The 14,394-nt window shown below is 41.8% G+C and overlaps 1 protein-coding gene across 1 annotated transcript in view; it reads right to left on the bottom strand.

The window, feature by feature from the left end:
• The window catches only part of cep290 (centrosomal protein 290), a 57,017-nt gene that overhangs the window by 24,471 nt on the left and 18,152 nt on the right, over positions 1-14,394 (bottom strand). Inside the window, exons 21-31 of the mRNA XM_080737185.1 lie at positions 13,754-13,918; positions 13,546-13,650; positions 13,177-13,280; positions 12,655-12,757; positions 9,773-10,003; positions 6,318-6,491; positions 5,841-5,952; positions 4,974-5,182; positions 4,602-4,753; positions 3,514-3,625; positions 693-1,148 (exon numbers count right to left, since the gene is read on the bottom strand). Of these exons, the coding sequence (XP_080593311.1) occupies positions 693-1,148; positions 3,514-3,625; positions 4,602-4,753; positions 4,974-5,182; positions 5,841-5,952; positions 6,318-6,491; positions 9,773-10,003; positions 12,655-12,757; positions 13,177-13,280; positions 13,546-13,650; positions 13,754-13,918 (1,923 nt within the window). The remainder of the gene's footprint in view (positions 1-692; positions 1,149-3,513; positions 3,626-4,601; positions 4,754-4,973; positions 5,183-5,840; positions 5,953-6,317; positions 6,492-9,772; positions 10,004-12,654; positions 12,758-13,176; positions 13,281-13,545; positions 13,651-13,753; positions 13,919-14,394) is intronic.

The following is a 14,394-nucleotide window of genomic DNA, read 5'->3' as shown; positions in this document are numbered from 1 at the left end:
TTAACAAAGTTTTCGCCTTTCGCCTCACGCAGAGCAGCCAGTCCTGAAGGAGTATCTTGACAGTGCTCATAAACTGGTCACTAGAGTATCAAGTTACAGAGGGAGGGGGAGGGGGAGGGAGCTGAGCGGGGAGAGAGAGAGAGAGAGAGAGAGAGAGAGAGAGAGAGAGAGAGAGAGAGAGAGAGAGAGAGAGAGAGAGAGAGAGAGAGAGAGAGAGAGAGAGAGAGAGAGAGAGAGAGAGAGAGAGAGAGAGAGAGAGAGAGAGAGAGAGAGAGAGAGAGAGAGAGAGAGAGAGAGAGGGGCCCGGGGAGCTGAGCGTCCGTATACACCACATCATCGCATCACCAATACCTTTCACAAAACTTTTTTTTTTTCAAAAAACCTTTTTTTTTTTTTTCAAAAAACTTTTTTTTTCAAAAAACTTTTTTTTTCCCCAAAAACATTTTTTTTTTCAAAAACGTAGACTTTTGCGGCCCGAAGGGCCGCAAACTTCTAGTATATATACAGTAGGCTATATATTATTTTACCTTTTTTCTGTTTTAGCCCAAGTTTCTTTAAAATAATCGTAACATTTTGTCAACTGAATCAATCAATCAATCAATTTATTGATCAAGATGTCAATATGTCAGAGAGCCAGTAAGTCAGCCAATCACAATCCACAGGATAATTAATCCAGTCATGCAAATAGCTACCTTCTGAGCTCCTGTCCCGTCCTTGAGTGTTGAGATCAGCTCATGCAGCCCCCTCAGCTTGAGCTCCAGCTCCTCCGCCTTCCCCTCTGCCCTCCTCCTCTCCTCCTGCGACTTCCTCTTCTCCTCCTGGGCCTTGGCCCTGTCCTCCTGCAGGCTCATCATGGTCAGGGCGACGCGTTCCTGCTGGTCCAGCGGCACGGCCCCGGCGAACTGCCTGCGCAGCGCCTGGATGGTCTGCCGGAGGTGTTTGGCTCGGCTCCTGCCCTCCTGGCGGGCCAGGTACAGCGCCCGCTCCCCGGCGTCCAGGCGCTGCTCGGCGCGGAGGTTGTAGGCCTCCAGCTGCTGCCCCCGGGCGGCGGCGGCCTCCAGCTTGCGCAGAGCGGCCGCCTCGCTGAGCTGCAGCGCCAGGATCTGCTGGTGGAGCTTGGCGATCAGGGCCTTCTCGTCTGTGTGGGACTGAGGAAGAAATGAAGCGGTGGAGGTCGAAGATGACATGGTAGGACAGGGTTCCCCAATTAGTTTTCCCCAAGGGCCGAACTACTCCAGCAACAGTTCAGATATCGTCGTTGTCGGGTGAAAATCTTTTGTCCAAAGCTGTTTGTTTTGCATTCATCATTTTAAAAATGATTTTCACTACTTTTGTACGATGGCCTTGTATGATGAAGCAGGGCTTTACTTTGCGAAAGAACATACAAATTTGGAGATACAAGGTTTCCACCTGACAACGACGATATACTAGTGTTGTTGCTGCTCTTATACTACCATTATTACTGGGGTTGGTGGGGGCCAGACAGTAGCCCCCCGCGGGCCGCAAATGGCCCGCAGGCCGCCTATTGGGGAACCCTGTAGTAGGAGGTAAGGCTGGGCGATATTGGGAAAACATGCACATTGCACAGTAGACATGGAATAAAGATATTAAATGCCTAATTTCCATTTTCCAACACTGGTTCTATTTAATTAACAACACCCGGTTACAGATGGACTGCTTTTTTTGCATGTGCTATGTGCATGCATATTGTGTCTGTTAATTAATTTGACAATAACCAATACCTCAATTCAAGCTGTCTTCGTTGATGTATACCTCGCATATTGATACCTCGATATAGGTACATTTTCGATATATAGCCCAGCCTTAGTAGGAGGTAATGTCATAGATCACCATTTCCCAAACAGTGGCTCGGGACTCATTTGTGAGTTGCGGACAAATTTTCAAGGGTCCCTAAATTTTTGTTTCCTACATTTTGTTTTTAATTATTATTATTTCAAAACATTTTCAAAAAACACCCTCCCCCCCCCCCAAAAAAGGTAATAAAAAATAAATTCAATGATTTTTTCAATAGTTTCATGAAGAAATCAAAGAAAAATCACGGAAATTCCATACATTAGAAAACAAATGTTTAAGAGGTAGTAAAAATAGCCGATTCCAAGCAGAACCAATATTTTAACATTTACCAGTAGTTCATATCTATGCAGAAATATAGAAACTTCTCTGACACATTTTTAAGCACCAGTGTGTGCAATATGCTCAAAAGTACATTAATATGCCTGCACTCTTGTGAGTCCGTCCGGCAGTCCGGCCATGAACAGAGTAATCTTGGGCACCGCTGGACACTCCCAGTAGGCCAGAACCTCCACCCCACATTTTTCACATTGACCTGTAACTATTTGACCCTGTTCTGATTTAACCTGCAGTTTATGGTGGTACCATACTTGAACTTGAATATACTAGTACCAGTCAGGCACACAGAGATTTATCCTGTCCAGGTGGTACATTCCAGCTTACAGTATAAAGTTAAAGGCAAGATGACAGATTTACCCTCCACCACTCCCCTTTTGACCTTGCTGTATGATAAAAAAACTTTAACAGTGCATTAACAGACTTAACCAATATAATGTTAAACTTTTGTATTAGTAGCGCTAGGTGTCACATTACTCGCACGCACGCACGCACGCACGCACACAGGATTTGAGGTCTAACTCAGAATAATTAAGCTCTTTAAACAGTTAATATCCCTATATAAACCTCTTAAGGTTACAGCAGTGACCTTGGCTTGCATGCAACCTCAGCATATTGTAGTATGAGCATGAACGCACTGTCAACAAGAATACAACAATGTACATTAAAATCTTTCAATACATTTAAATGTTTTAGTTCATATTTTAACTAAGACATTTTTTATATGTCTCACAAATCCTTTATGGATTTGTGAATAACATAGAACAATTACACGTTGCAAGTAGAACATTTCAAAATTATGAGTAATCCGTAGCTTTATCAAACGCAGAAAGACTAGTGTCTAGTGCAGGGCTACTCAACTTAAGATGTCTCAGGGTCCAATCAGCAAAATACAAAAGGTCCAAGGGCCACAAGCTAAAAATGACAATCCTATTTTGGACGTTAAGACAATGATTTTGTAATACTGTAACACTACACGAGTAGTCTAAAAATTAAGGAAACACACAGAAAACAGACACAGGCCAAATCTCATTTAAGTGATTGAGCAAAAAGATTGTCATGGAATGATTAATGATGAAAATGTTTCTTCTTATGGAACAAACAATGTTGTAATGAAACCCTAGGGTGATAAAAACATGGCAGTCTGCACGAGACTGACCTTACAGTACAATCTGACGCTGAAGTTTATCATTTACGTGTTTCGATTGGGCCATCCGTTGACTACAGTCTATGCCTGTAATCTGAAATTCAAAACAAACTACAAAGTCTTCTCTTATGGGGTCCCTGGCAGATACATCTGTACTGGACATGAAACGGTCAGTGGAATGAATTGCTGCTGACATATAAAATGTTGAGGTTCATTACCTGGTAATCCTGGACCTGTCTCCTCAGAGCATCCACCTCCTTATCTCTGGACTGCTGCCTGGCCTCCAGAGCACACACCTGCATCTTCGCCACGTCTGACACCTCCCGAAGTCTACAGCAATAAGCACTTAGAGGTTATTCACTTTAAAGCAGGGGGTCCTCAAGAGTTACTACAGGGTGTCCTCCAAATCTTCCAATCCTTTTTATATTAACAACTAGAACCCTAGTGTCCACATTCTGAGAACTGTAGCCCAAAATAGCAGATCTACAAGCTTGTAGATCGGCTATTTTCTGCAAAGAGGTTTGTGTAGGGGAAAAAGAGCAGACTAAGTACAGAGTGAAATTAAGTATTGACAAGTTTATTAAGTATTGACGGTTCAAGTGGTTACATATTTGATAAAAACAAATTGACATGAATCCAAAATACACTGATGATTGTGGTGTCAAATGAGGAAACTAAATGGCATCTATGAACAGGTTGTGGTCCTTGGCCTGAAAACGTTGGAGACCCCTGCTCTAGAGGGTTTAAGTCTTAAACCCTATATAATTAGCACATCTGCAGTGTTTGGACGTGGTCTCCCTACTCTTCCATTGAGACATTTAGACTTGTGTCGGGGCGGGACACCTACAGTACTGGTCCACAAGTAGCACTAGCCTTGTATCTCCCCCAGCCAAACGCTTGGTGTTTGGTCTCTCAAACAGGAGACCGGGGTTTGAATCCCGGGTAGGACATAAAAACTACAGATTGCAGCTCTAATGGCATGAGAATTTTAAACTAACTTAACCACATTAACTCTGGTGTCCCTATTTTGGGCATGTCATTATAGGCGAAACATAAAAAGAAATACCCAAAATTGCTGAAAATAAAAGTAAAAATAAAAGAAAACCAAGCACACAATGTGTTGCATTGAGCTTGTAGAATGGCTATTTATGACTTTCTTATTTTGCAGAGCAACACTGTCATATGATTAGTATAAATCAGGGCTTAAGTGGTTACCATACTGATGCATCATGACACGTTTTAAACGTTTCGAAAATCTTTGAACACGTTCACCTATAATGAAAGTGGTTAACACTGCTAGACATACTTTGATGCCTCCATGCGGAGCTCTGATTCAGCTTTTTCCAACTCTGCCACCCTGACGCGGTCAGCGTCGCTCGTGGCTTTGCTCACGCTGTCCGCCAGTTCATCTCTCAGCTCTCTCTCCACCCTCTGGGCCTCAACGTTCAGCTTCATCAGCTGATGACAAACCAGAAGGACAAAGTCATCTCACAGTATGTAACCGAGTTAGGCCTGCAACGGTTAATTGAATTGATTGAATCGATTATAGAAAACGTATTAGTTGTAATGAAATTGATCTTCACAAACAGTGAAAAAACAGCAGATCTACAAGCACGCAACACGTCCCATCGCGACACATTGTGACCTTTGTAGATCTACTATTTCTGTGCTGGCTGACCTCTGTAATTTTGGCTTCCAGCTCCAGGTTCCGCTCTTCCACCTGTCTGAGGGAGTTCCTGGTGTGCTCGTACATGTTGTGAGCATGCTCGGCCCTCTGCCTCTCATTCAGCTCCTTCATCTCCAGGGTGGTGATCCGTCTGGAAGCTGACACGATCTCACCGTTTGCCACGGCCTTGTCTGCCTTGTCCAGAGTGTCCCTACTAGCGCCTGACGGTCAGTGGAAAGACAACACTTTTAAATCAGGGGTCTTCAACAGGGGGTCCTCAGAGTTACTATAGGGGGGCCACCAAATCCTTCTGTGATCCTTATACTCTGAGGAGAACTTTAGCCAAAAATAGCAGATCTACAAGCTCTCAACGCCTAGCAGCGCAAGGCGTTGAGAGCTTGTAGATGGGATATTTTTGGCAAATAGGTTTGCTCTATAGGTAAAAAAGAGCAGACCAATTACAGAGTGAAAGGTCAAGTTTACTAAGTATTTAAGATTTTAAGGGGTTAAGTGTCAAACAAGTCTATGAATCTATGAAATCGATGGGAATCTCCATCACACATTTATACAATATGTATGTAGAGGGGGTCCCCGTTTCATCTCCCTCTCGGCTAAGGGGTCCTGCTTGGCCTGAAAATGTTGAAGACCCCTGTTTTAAAGAGTTCAAGAACTAATGAGATGCTCAGTGCTCACCCTCACATTCTTTTAATAAAAGTATCTATCTATCTATAAACTTAACTTTTTTGATGAACCACTTATGCCATATTTACTTTATTGTGTGTCGAAGTCTGAAATATTGAAACATGACGCAACAATAAAGCAGTTTTATTGTTGCGTCATGTTGCAGTATTTCAAAAAATACATTTTATTTTTGCTTACCAACTGAATTAATGTGCTCCCATGCTTGCTCTAAAGTATGCAGTTTCTCCTTGGTGATCTCCAGCTCTTTATTTAGGCCTGAGATTCGCTCATGGAGAGAACTGTTCTCACTCTGAAAGTGGAATAGAAGCAGAGTTGCAATGATCAAAGTCCCTCAATGAATGTTTGTGCAGCTTAATAATAGCTGATCTGTTCCAGTAACAGTGTACACAATAAGATATTTATCCATATAAATCAAGAAGTTATTTACTTTATCTCAGTGCAGGAAAAGAGATTTTGCCTCAATCCAAAGTATGCAGCTGACTCCAATTTTATAATAATGATAATAACAATAAATAGCCACATAGCAGCGATTGAGGGTTCAAACAAACACAGACAGTCTGTTAGAAGATGAAAGTTGCGAGGGGTCTAGAAACCTTTGACAGTTTCCGACATTTGTCAAAGGTCTTTGGGCGAGCAGATACAGTGCTTTAATACCTCTAGATGTTCAAGGTGACTAGTCCTCCTTACGAGGTGGTTGTCTCTCTGCAGTGTGTCTCTGTATTTCACTGTCAGCTCGTTGTACTGTTTGTTAGCTCTCTCCAGGTCCACAGAGGGGACACTGTCCTCCAAGGCCTTCTGCAGGGCTGTGATCTTATGGGCGGCCATTTCCTAGAAACAGAAGGCAAGCGTCATGTGTCTCGTTCAACCGGCGAAAAACCAGTTTCAAATTCAGTTTTCCTAGACACAGAAGGAAAGCATCATTCCCCCCCCGAAAGCGGTAGCCGTTACACTGATCAGTCACACACACATGTCTGTTCATGACTTCATGTCTGTGGTTTCTCTGATCTTTTTTATGTGGTAAATGGGAGCTTTTCTATTTTATTCTTCCTGTTTTAGGGCATTTCCATAGCCTGGTTCAGACCCTGAATCGCTAGCCACACCCCTTTAAAATTTTGTTTTGGCGATTCAGGGAGTCTGGTGTTGCTCTCACTGAAGAGGTTTTCCTCGTTTAGAAATCCGTACAGCGAATCAGCGTTGTGAATCAGCGTCTTGTGATCAGCGTGGGTGGGGTTTTCCCAGAACTCATGTGCGATTCGCCGCCGCCGGACCGGACCGCACACATCCCGTCGCAGTAAAATGCGATCATATCGATCTCGCTATGAAACATCAGTAGCAGACATGTTATGTTGTGTTTGATTACTAATTCGTTCTCCTATTCCTGCTGTTTCTTTGGTTAGCTTTCTTTGGTACTAGCAAGCAACAGCCTAGCCACTAACCAGCCACACATAACAACACTACTGTACGTCATCTGCTTTGCTACTGTTGTGTTGGTCAGACAGTGAACCAATCGCAGAAGACTGCCTCTTTGGCAACGCCCATCCCAGAAACAGCTCTGGAGGGAAGCACTTTCAGACTGAATAATGGAGTGAAACGAAATGTCAATTCAGGCTGAGTGTCAGGCTAGCATTTCCAGGTTATGAAGGCAACAGCAGTGTCATGATCCTGCTCCTTTCTCCTTTCCTCACAGAGTTGTAAAATGTTCACCTTTAATTATAACACCCAGTCAGACCAATTGAGGTCATAATTCTCTCATTTGCAAATCCCGCCCCATTCTGCCCTGTTACTATGGTGGTACAAATGACCCTGGGCAGATTGTTTTATAGTGGCAGTGAATGGGGGGAGAGGGTATTTTCATTGCCTCATTATTGCAATTTAAAGTACCAAAGGAAAAACATCTAGGTGATATTAATAAAAAGGTAAGACAAAGGTACAGTAGTTACATTGCAAAACAGGGGGTGTCCCCCGAAAATATATGTTTTAATTTGTTTAATCCCAGTGGGACAGAATCACCATTGCAGATTATTTTATAGTGGAAGTGGATGGGGAAAAAAGATTGTTCATAGCCTCATTACAGCTATATAAAGTACCAAAAAAAAAACACATCTACGTGATATTAATAAAAAGGGAAGAAAAAAGTACAGTAGTTACATAGCAAAACAGTAGTTTTCCCCCGAAAATATATGTTTTAATTAGTTTAATCCTCTGGATCAGACAGAGAAGATAAATAGAAAGAGAAAGCGCAGTGCATTTTGGGTAGGAAAATGACAGCCAGCCTATAGTTCTCCTCACATAATAGGCTGGCTTTCGTAATTCTGCCCATTTAAAATATATGTACCCAATCAAAACTCTTAGTTACATTGATAAGGTTCATGTGAACTAGTTTGTTGAAGCTTATTCATTATAATGAGCGAAATCGCTATCACCTCGCGCCGCCGTACTGCACGCTCTCCGTGCCGCGCAGAGCGGACCGTTGTTGAAAGCCTGAAGCAACATTCTCTCACTGCACAACTCCACCCCCGATAGCAAAAAGTGAATGATTTTTTCTGGTTGGCCAGTCAGGGAGTCTCAGGGACCAATCAGAAGGCTGACAAATGGTCTATTGTTGAGCAAGTAATGCACATAACTTCCAATCAATGGTGATAATATCACGTCTCTACCATTTACAATAACCAGCTCAGTGGCCTTGCAGTTAGAGTGTCCACCTGAGACTGGGAGGTTCATACCATACCAGCCGAGTAATGCAGTACCAACGACTATAAACGTGGTACGCAGTGGCAGTGCCTCCCTGCTTGGCACTCAGCACAAGGGTTGGATTGGGGGTCAGTCCCTGCATTCTAGCGTCATGTCCAGGGGGTGCACTTGTACATCAAACTGCCCCACGCTAAGGAAACAGGAGACTGTCTCTCTTACTTACAGTATGAGCCACATGGGTCTGGAACCGTTGGTTCCACTTAACATTTACCATCTCACAGGAATTAGCAAACCAGAGCAGGAGAAAAATGAGCACAAAACAATAGGGTTTCAGCCCTTCAGGCCTGCACGCCTAATAAACTTTGTTTGTATAGCTCATCAAAACAAATATTCAAAGCTATTTACAGGAAACAGCATAAAATGCAGGATGAAAAGGATAATAAATAAGTAAGTGGTTCCTCTGGGCTTTTTATGAGGTACATGGGCACTTTTCTATTTTATGTTTCCTGTTTTAAGTGTCTAGTGTGCAATTTAAATCAGCAGATGGGTCATGAGGCTGCTCCCTTGGACAAGCTACTCTTTAACTGTCCTACTGCCAGATGTTACAATGTATTTATTGGGGTTGGTGCCAGCAAAAAGCAGCTTTCCTTTGCGATGTTATAGAAAATTATCTATTGATATTTTCAAACTAATTATTTTTACAATACAACGCTCATATGTGTACTTTGGCCTAGCTGGCGGCAGAGGGCAGCCTTATACAAAGAATTCATGTGAATTGGGCTGTTTCGCTTGCCATCCATTCAGAGCACAGAAATGCATTTTCTAGAACAGATCCACAGAAAACAGCCAGGAAGTGATTTGGGACTCCATTATTGCTAACGTGCGGTGGATTTTTGAGAGCAGCATTACGGGAGCTGTTTTTACAGTACACGGCGGCGCGACCCCCATCAGCTTACAGTCATCAGAAGAGGTCAAAAGAACGAGCCGTATTGGCAACGCGCCGCCGTCAAAATAAAACCACCGCTCAGTTCACACGGGTGTGATTTCTTTTTACCAGATTGGTTCAATAATGATCCAGAGAAAATGTGGTACCAATTGGACCTACAGTTTAGAGGAAATTGTTAAAAAAAATCTAAATGGCACTAAATTTGGGGATAGACAGAATGTCTGTAGCAACTTGGAAGGAGAAGTATCAAAAGGTTCAAAAGTGATTCTCTTCTTCTGTTGTTCGTAAATGATGGAGGAAATAATAAAGTAAAACAAAATCTAAAATCGAAAATGTTTAGGAATTCCAATATTTTTAGGGACTACAGCTCTGAGGACCCCCTAGGGGTCCCGGACCCCCTGTTGAAGACCCCTGGACAACAGTAACTGAAATGAAATAAATGAACTATTCTCATGAAGAATTGTCCCTCTACCTTGTATCTCTGGAGGTAACCCATCCTCTCTGTGACAGAGGCCTGCATGCGGATGCTGTCGTCCTTCAGCCGGCCGTTCTCCTTGCGTAGATGCTGCTCCTGCTCCAGCAGGATGGTGTAGCGTCGCGTCAGAACCTTCTCGTTCACGCGCAGCACCGTCAGCTTGCGCACCGCCTCGCCCACCCTCCTCCGCGTCTCCTCGGGGTCCATCTGTAACGTGTCCACCAGGGTCTGTTGTGTTGAGAAGGATGGAGACGTACCGGTGGAAGAAATGTTAAGTGTCAATACTGCAATGTAGAAGTGCTCTGTTACAAGTAAAAGTACAAAAGTATTGGCATCAAAATGTACTTAGAGTACCAAAAGTACTTATTACGCAAAAAGTCTAATTTCGCGCATTTGCAAATGTATACAAATCTTTCGAAAATGGCAGATCTACGAGCTCACAATCGGCTATTTTCAAATGTATATGGGGCTGAAGTGGTTAGTGTATGTTTTGTAATAATGATAATCAAAATCTGGTGTTAATATTATTTGAAGCGAAATAAAAGTAGAATTTTTGCCTCTGAGTTGTAGTGGAGTAGAAGTAAAAGTACTGATAATTGGAAATACTCCAGTAAAGTAATAATACATCAAGATTGTACATAATGTACAATACTTGAGTAAATGTACTTATTTACTTAACACAGCTGGAAATGACTGAAGCTGATAACACTTAAGCCAACTTGCAGTTAGGGGTGGGCGATATGGAAAAATACAATATCACTATATTTTCCCAAGCTGTATCACGATACACAATTTTATCACGATTCACTTTCACATTGATTTTTATGGTTATTTTTCAAGTTACAACTAGACTCTCTGGGTTCCTTTTGGGAGGTCTAATTTGAACTTAACAAGTATGTAAAGCCCTTTGCACACAGGACAGTTGCGTTTCTTCCGTTTGCTGCATGAATACAACGCTTTGGATTTGGTGTGCAAGGCTGTGCGGAATCGGCGCTGCGGATCCAAAAAGGAGTCATAAAAGGAGTAATGAGTTTTTTACCGCATGCGACAAGACGCACGAATCGAACTGGTTTCGATCGAGAAAAAAACGCACGGCAGCAGCCACTCGTCGCACGGCTAATTCGGAGCCGGTGTGCATGAGGTCATAGAGAATCATTGTTTTCTTTTCAAAAAATTATATTGTCCGTTTTATCCGTGCGGTTAAACGCGCCTGTGTGCAAAGGGCTTAACTCTGACAGTATACAAATGAAACCAAATGGACCCGTAAGGGTCCATTTGGTTTCATTTGTATACTGTCAGAGTTAAGTGGAGACCTTGACATTTTAAAGTTTGAGAACTACTGATTTAGACCAAAATGCAGGTTTAAATTGAATTCTGCAATGAATCTCTGTAATAACGATTCAACAGGATTCTTTATAAGGCTCCCTCAATTGTATCACGATACATACGATACCTCTGAAAAGGCATAATATTATGGTGGAGACATTGTATTGTCTCAACAATAATTATCACCATATCGCCCACCCCTACTTGCAGTTCACAACATACATTCTTTGCAGTACAAAGCAGGTCCATCCTTTAGATTAATGGTAGGCTCCACTTCACCGAGGATGTGTTATTTCAAGTCAACACGTTGATAAATTATACTAGGCAGGGCAATGCAATATTCCCCCCCACATCGGGTACATAGCAGGTCTAATTTATCAAGTTATGAGCAGCACGCACACTGTCCCTCTTCCGCTGGTATCCTGTTTTTAATGGGGAAACTTGTTTTTATTAGTTGATTGATACATTGTTTTTTGTATTGTACCTGTCAAACACATTAATATATATATATATATATATATATATATATATATATATATATATATATATATATATACAGGGGTTAAAGCCAAAAAAATCCCAAGACTGAAATGTATTTTCAGAACATGTCCCAATATGTGATTTTAGAAACATGGCGTGCTCAGCACACACCAATATTTAGGGTGTTTCCCTGAAGTCCTTCGCTGAATGTGTGTGTGCCAATCCATGCTTCATTTTATAGAAGTATCTTCTGAAGTTGCTCTTTCTATTCTATTGCCAGTCTAGACAATTCAAATACTCATATCTTGAAATTATAACTGCTTTTTAGTTTGGAGATCACTTGACTAGAGTTTTGACGGCCATCGCTACACCTCTCCCTTTTTTATACATTTTTTGATCTCAGAAACAGTCCCTATGGAATCCTCAAGACTGAAATCAGTCCCCAGGACTGAGAACTTTAACCCCTGTGTGTATATATATATATATATATATATATATATATATATATATATATATATATTGGGGCTGGGATGCGATTAACATTTTTATCGATATTTGACCTGAGAAGCAGTTTTTTTCAAGTAAAACACATTTTGTTGTACGAGTGAATCAACGAGTGAGTTTTTTAAATCTAAATTTCGCATCCACTGGGCCAAGCAAAGCGCTCTGATCAGCTACTTCTCCCTTTGCGTTTGTTGTCTCTTCTTGGTTGGTGCATCGCTACGATCGGTATGCCCGAAACTGAAGGTTCTGTGGTGCAAAAACTAAGTGCGATTAAAATTTCTGTAATTAATTAATCGCAATGAATCAGTTAAAGTCCCAGCCTTCATATATATATATATATATATATATATATATATATATATATATATAAATAAAATATATACATTAAAATATTCGTTTACCAGTTTACCTATTGCATAGTCCACACATTTCCTGCAAAAGGGGCTCCACAGAAACATTCAAAGCTATAAAGGGGACCATGATTCCAAAAGTGTTTGCGAAACACCCTGAGTGCTATGTTCACTCACTAGTAGTCTAGAGTATGTTTAAATGGGACTGAACAGACTCACGTTGAACTCTTGGATTTTGATGGCATCGGCTTCATTCTGCTCCTCCAGCTTGTTCCTCATCTCTTCACAAACGTCTCTCTCCTTCTGCCATGACTCCTTCTCACTGGGCAAACAGCCAAACACACAGTTACAGTACATGATGAGACTTGATCCCTTTCATTTCAATCCCTTTCATTTCAAGGACTCCCCTTGGAAATCCCCTCAAGATACCCTGAGGGTCCCTGGACCCCACTTTGACTTTTGACGTAAATGTTGTTACTAAGCACTCAGCTTACTTTTGCACTCAAAGGACCACAATGGAAATTATCAAGCTTCATTGTGTTTTAACCCTTTGACAGATGTATTTGTCAAAAAAAAAAACACTCGATCAATGAGGCCAATTCGGCGTAATAAAATTACATACTGAAATGTGAAAATACATTATTTGCGACGTGCCAGTAGATTGGCTATTTTCAGCACGTGACACCGGCTCACAATAAAGTATAAATCAGGAGTAGAGTATGGGAAGCAGACCTACTGTACCTTTGGTGCTCTTCCTGCTGGTGGACAAGTACAGCAACCTTCCCCTTGTACTCCTCCAGCAACGTAATAAGTTCACTGGTTGACTCCTCCTTGTTTCTGAGTTCCTACAGTACATATTTGTGTGTATTCGTTTTACAGACAAAAAGACAAATAATCAACAACATAAGTATCAATAATAGTTTGGCGCCCAAACATCCTGGAGGCACCGGCCTCAACGTTTGGTTGAGATACTTAGTAGTTAATACATTACCCGTTCCACCTCAAACTCACCATTCTTTATGTTTAAAAGTTTGAGAAATACACAAAAAACTATTAAATGAAAGGCAAAGGAAAAATGTTCTATCCAGCTTTGTGGAGAGAGCCTCTAACCTGCAGCAGTTGCGAGGTGTACTCGTTGAGGGAGCTGCTGGCCTCTGTGCTGGAGGGAGCCAGGCCATCAGGCCGCTTCGCTATTTCACTCTCCAAACGACTCAACTGAGCAACAGAGGTGAGAGAAAATGTAGTTTAGCTTTTAAGAAAACAGAACCAGGAGCCTCATTTCAGAAATTATTTCAAACAAAATAACAAACTCATGTACCTTTTCTTTGGCTTGGACGAGCTGACTTAAGGTGCTGGCTGCTTCCCCCCTGGCCAACCTCATTTCCTGCCTGAGCTCATGGTTTCTCCCCGTCAGCTGGTCCACCTGCGCCTTGAGGTGGAGGCTGGCATCAGCCAGCCCACCTGAGTTTTTTATTTCTATCGCCTGAGATGTGGGGAGAGGAGAAGGGGAGGTGAACTGGTGTCAGAATAGTTTGTCTGTGTATGAGTGCCTACTGTATGTACATATGTGTGCTAAAACCTACGTACATCTGTGTGCTAACACCTGAAGATAATGGCTATGAATTGTAGAACCGACGATGCCAGATTTTTGGGTCAGATGCTGATCCCGATAAAGTTTCTATTTAACGTGTATCTGTATTTAACAAATAAATACAAATAACTTTTGTTAAATACTCTATTCAAATATTAAACATAATAGCCGATCTACAAGCTCACAACATGTTGCAATGCAACGTGTTGTTAGCTGGTAGATCTGCTATTTTTGAAGACTTGATTTTTTGATATTTCTTTTTTGATTTTCTTTTGCCCATAATGACATGCCCAAAATAGAGACACCAAGTTGAAAGTGGTTAGAAATCGGTACACACGTCGACTGTATTATTGCTGATAACCATGTCG

This window comes from Nannobrachium achirus (assembly GCF_963921795.1).
Source record: "Nannobrachium achirus genome assembly, chromosome: 11".
NCBI classification, from domain to species: domain Eukaryota; kingdom Metazoa; phylum Chordata; class Actinopteri; order Myctophiformes; family Myctophidae; genus Nannobrachium; species Nannobrachium achirus.
The sequence above is the reverse complement of the archived record's forward strand: the minus strand, read 5'-3'. Positions and strand labels throughout refer to the sequence as shown.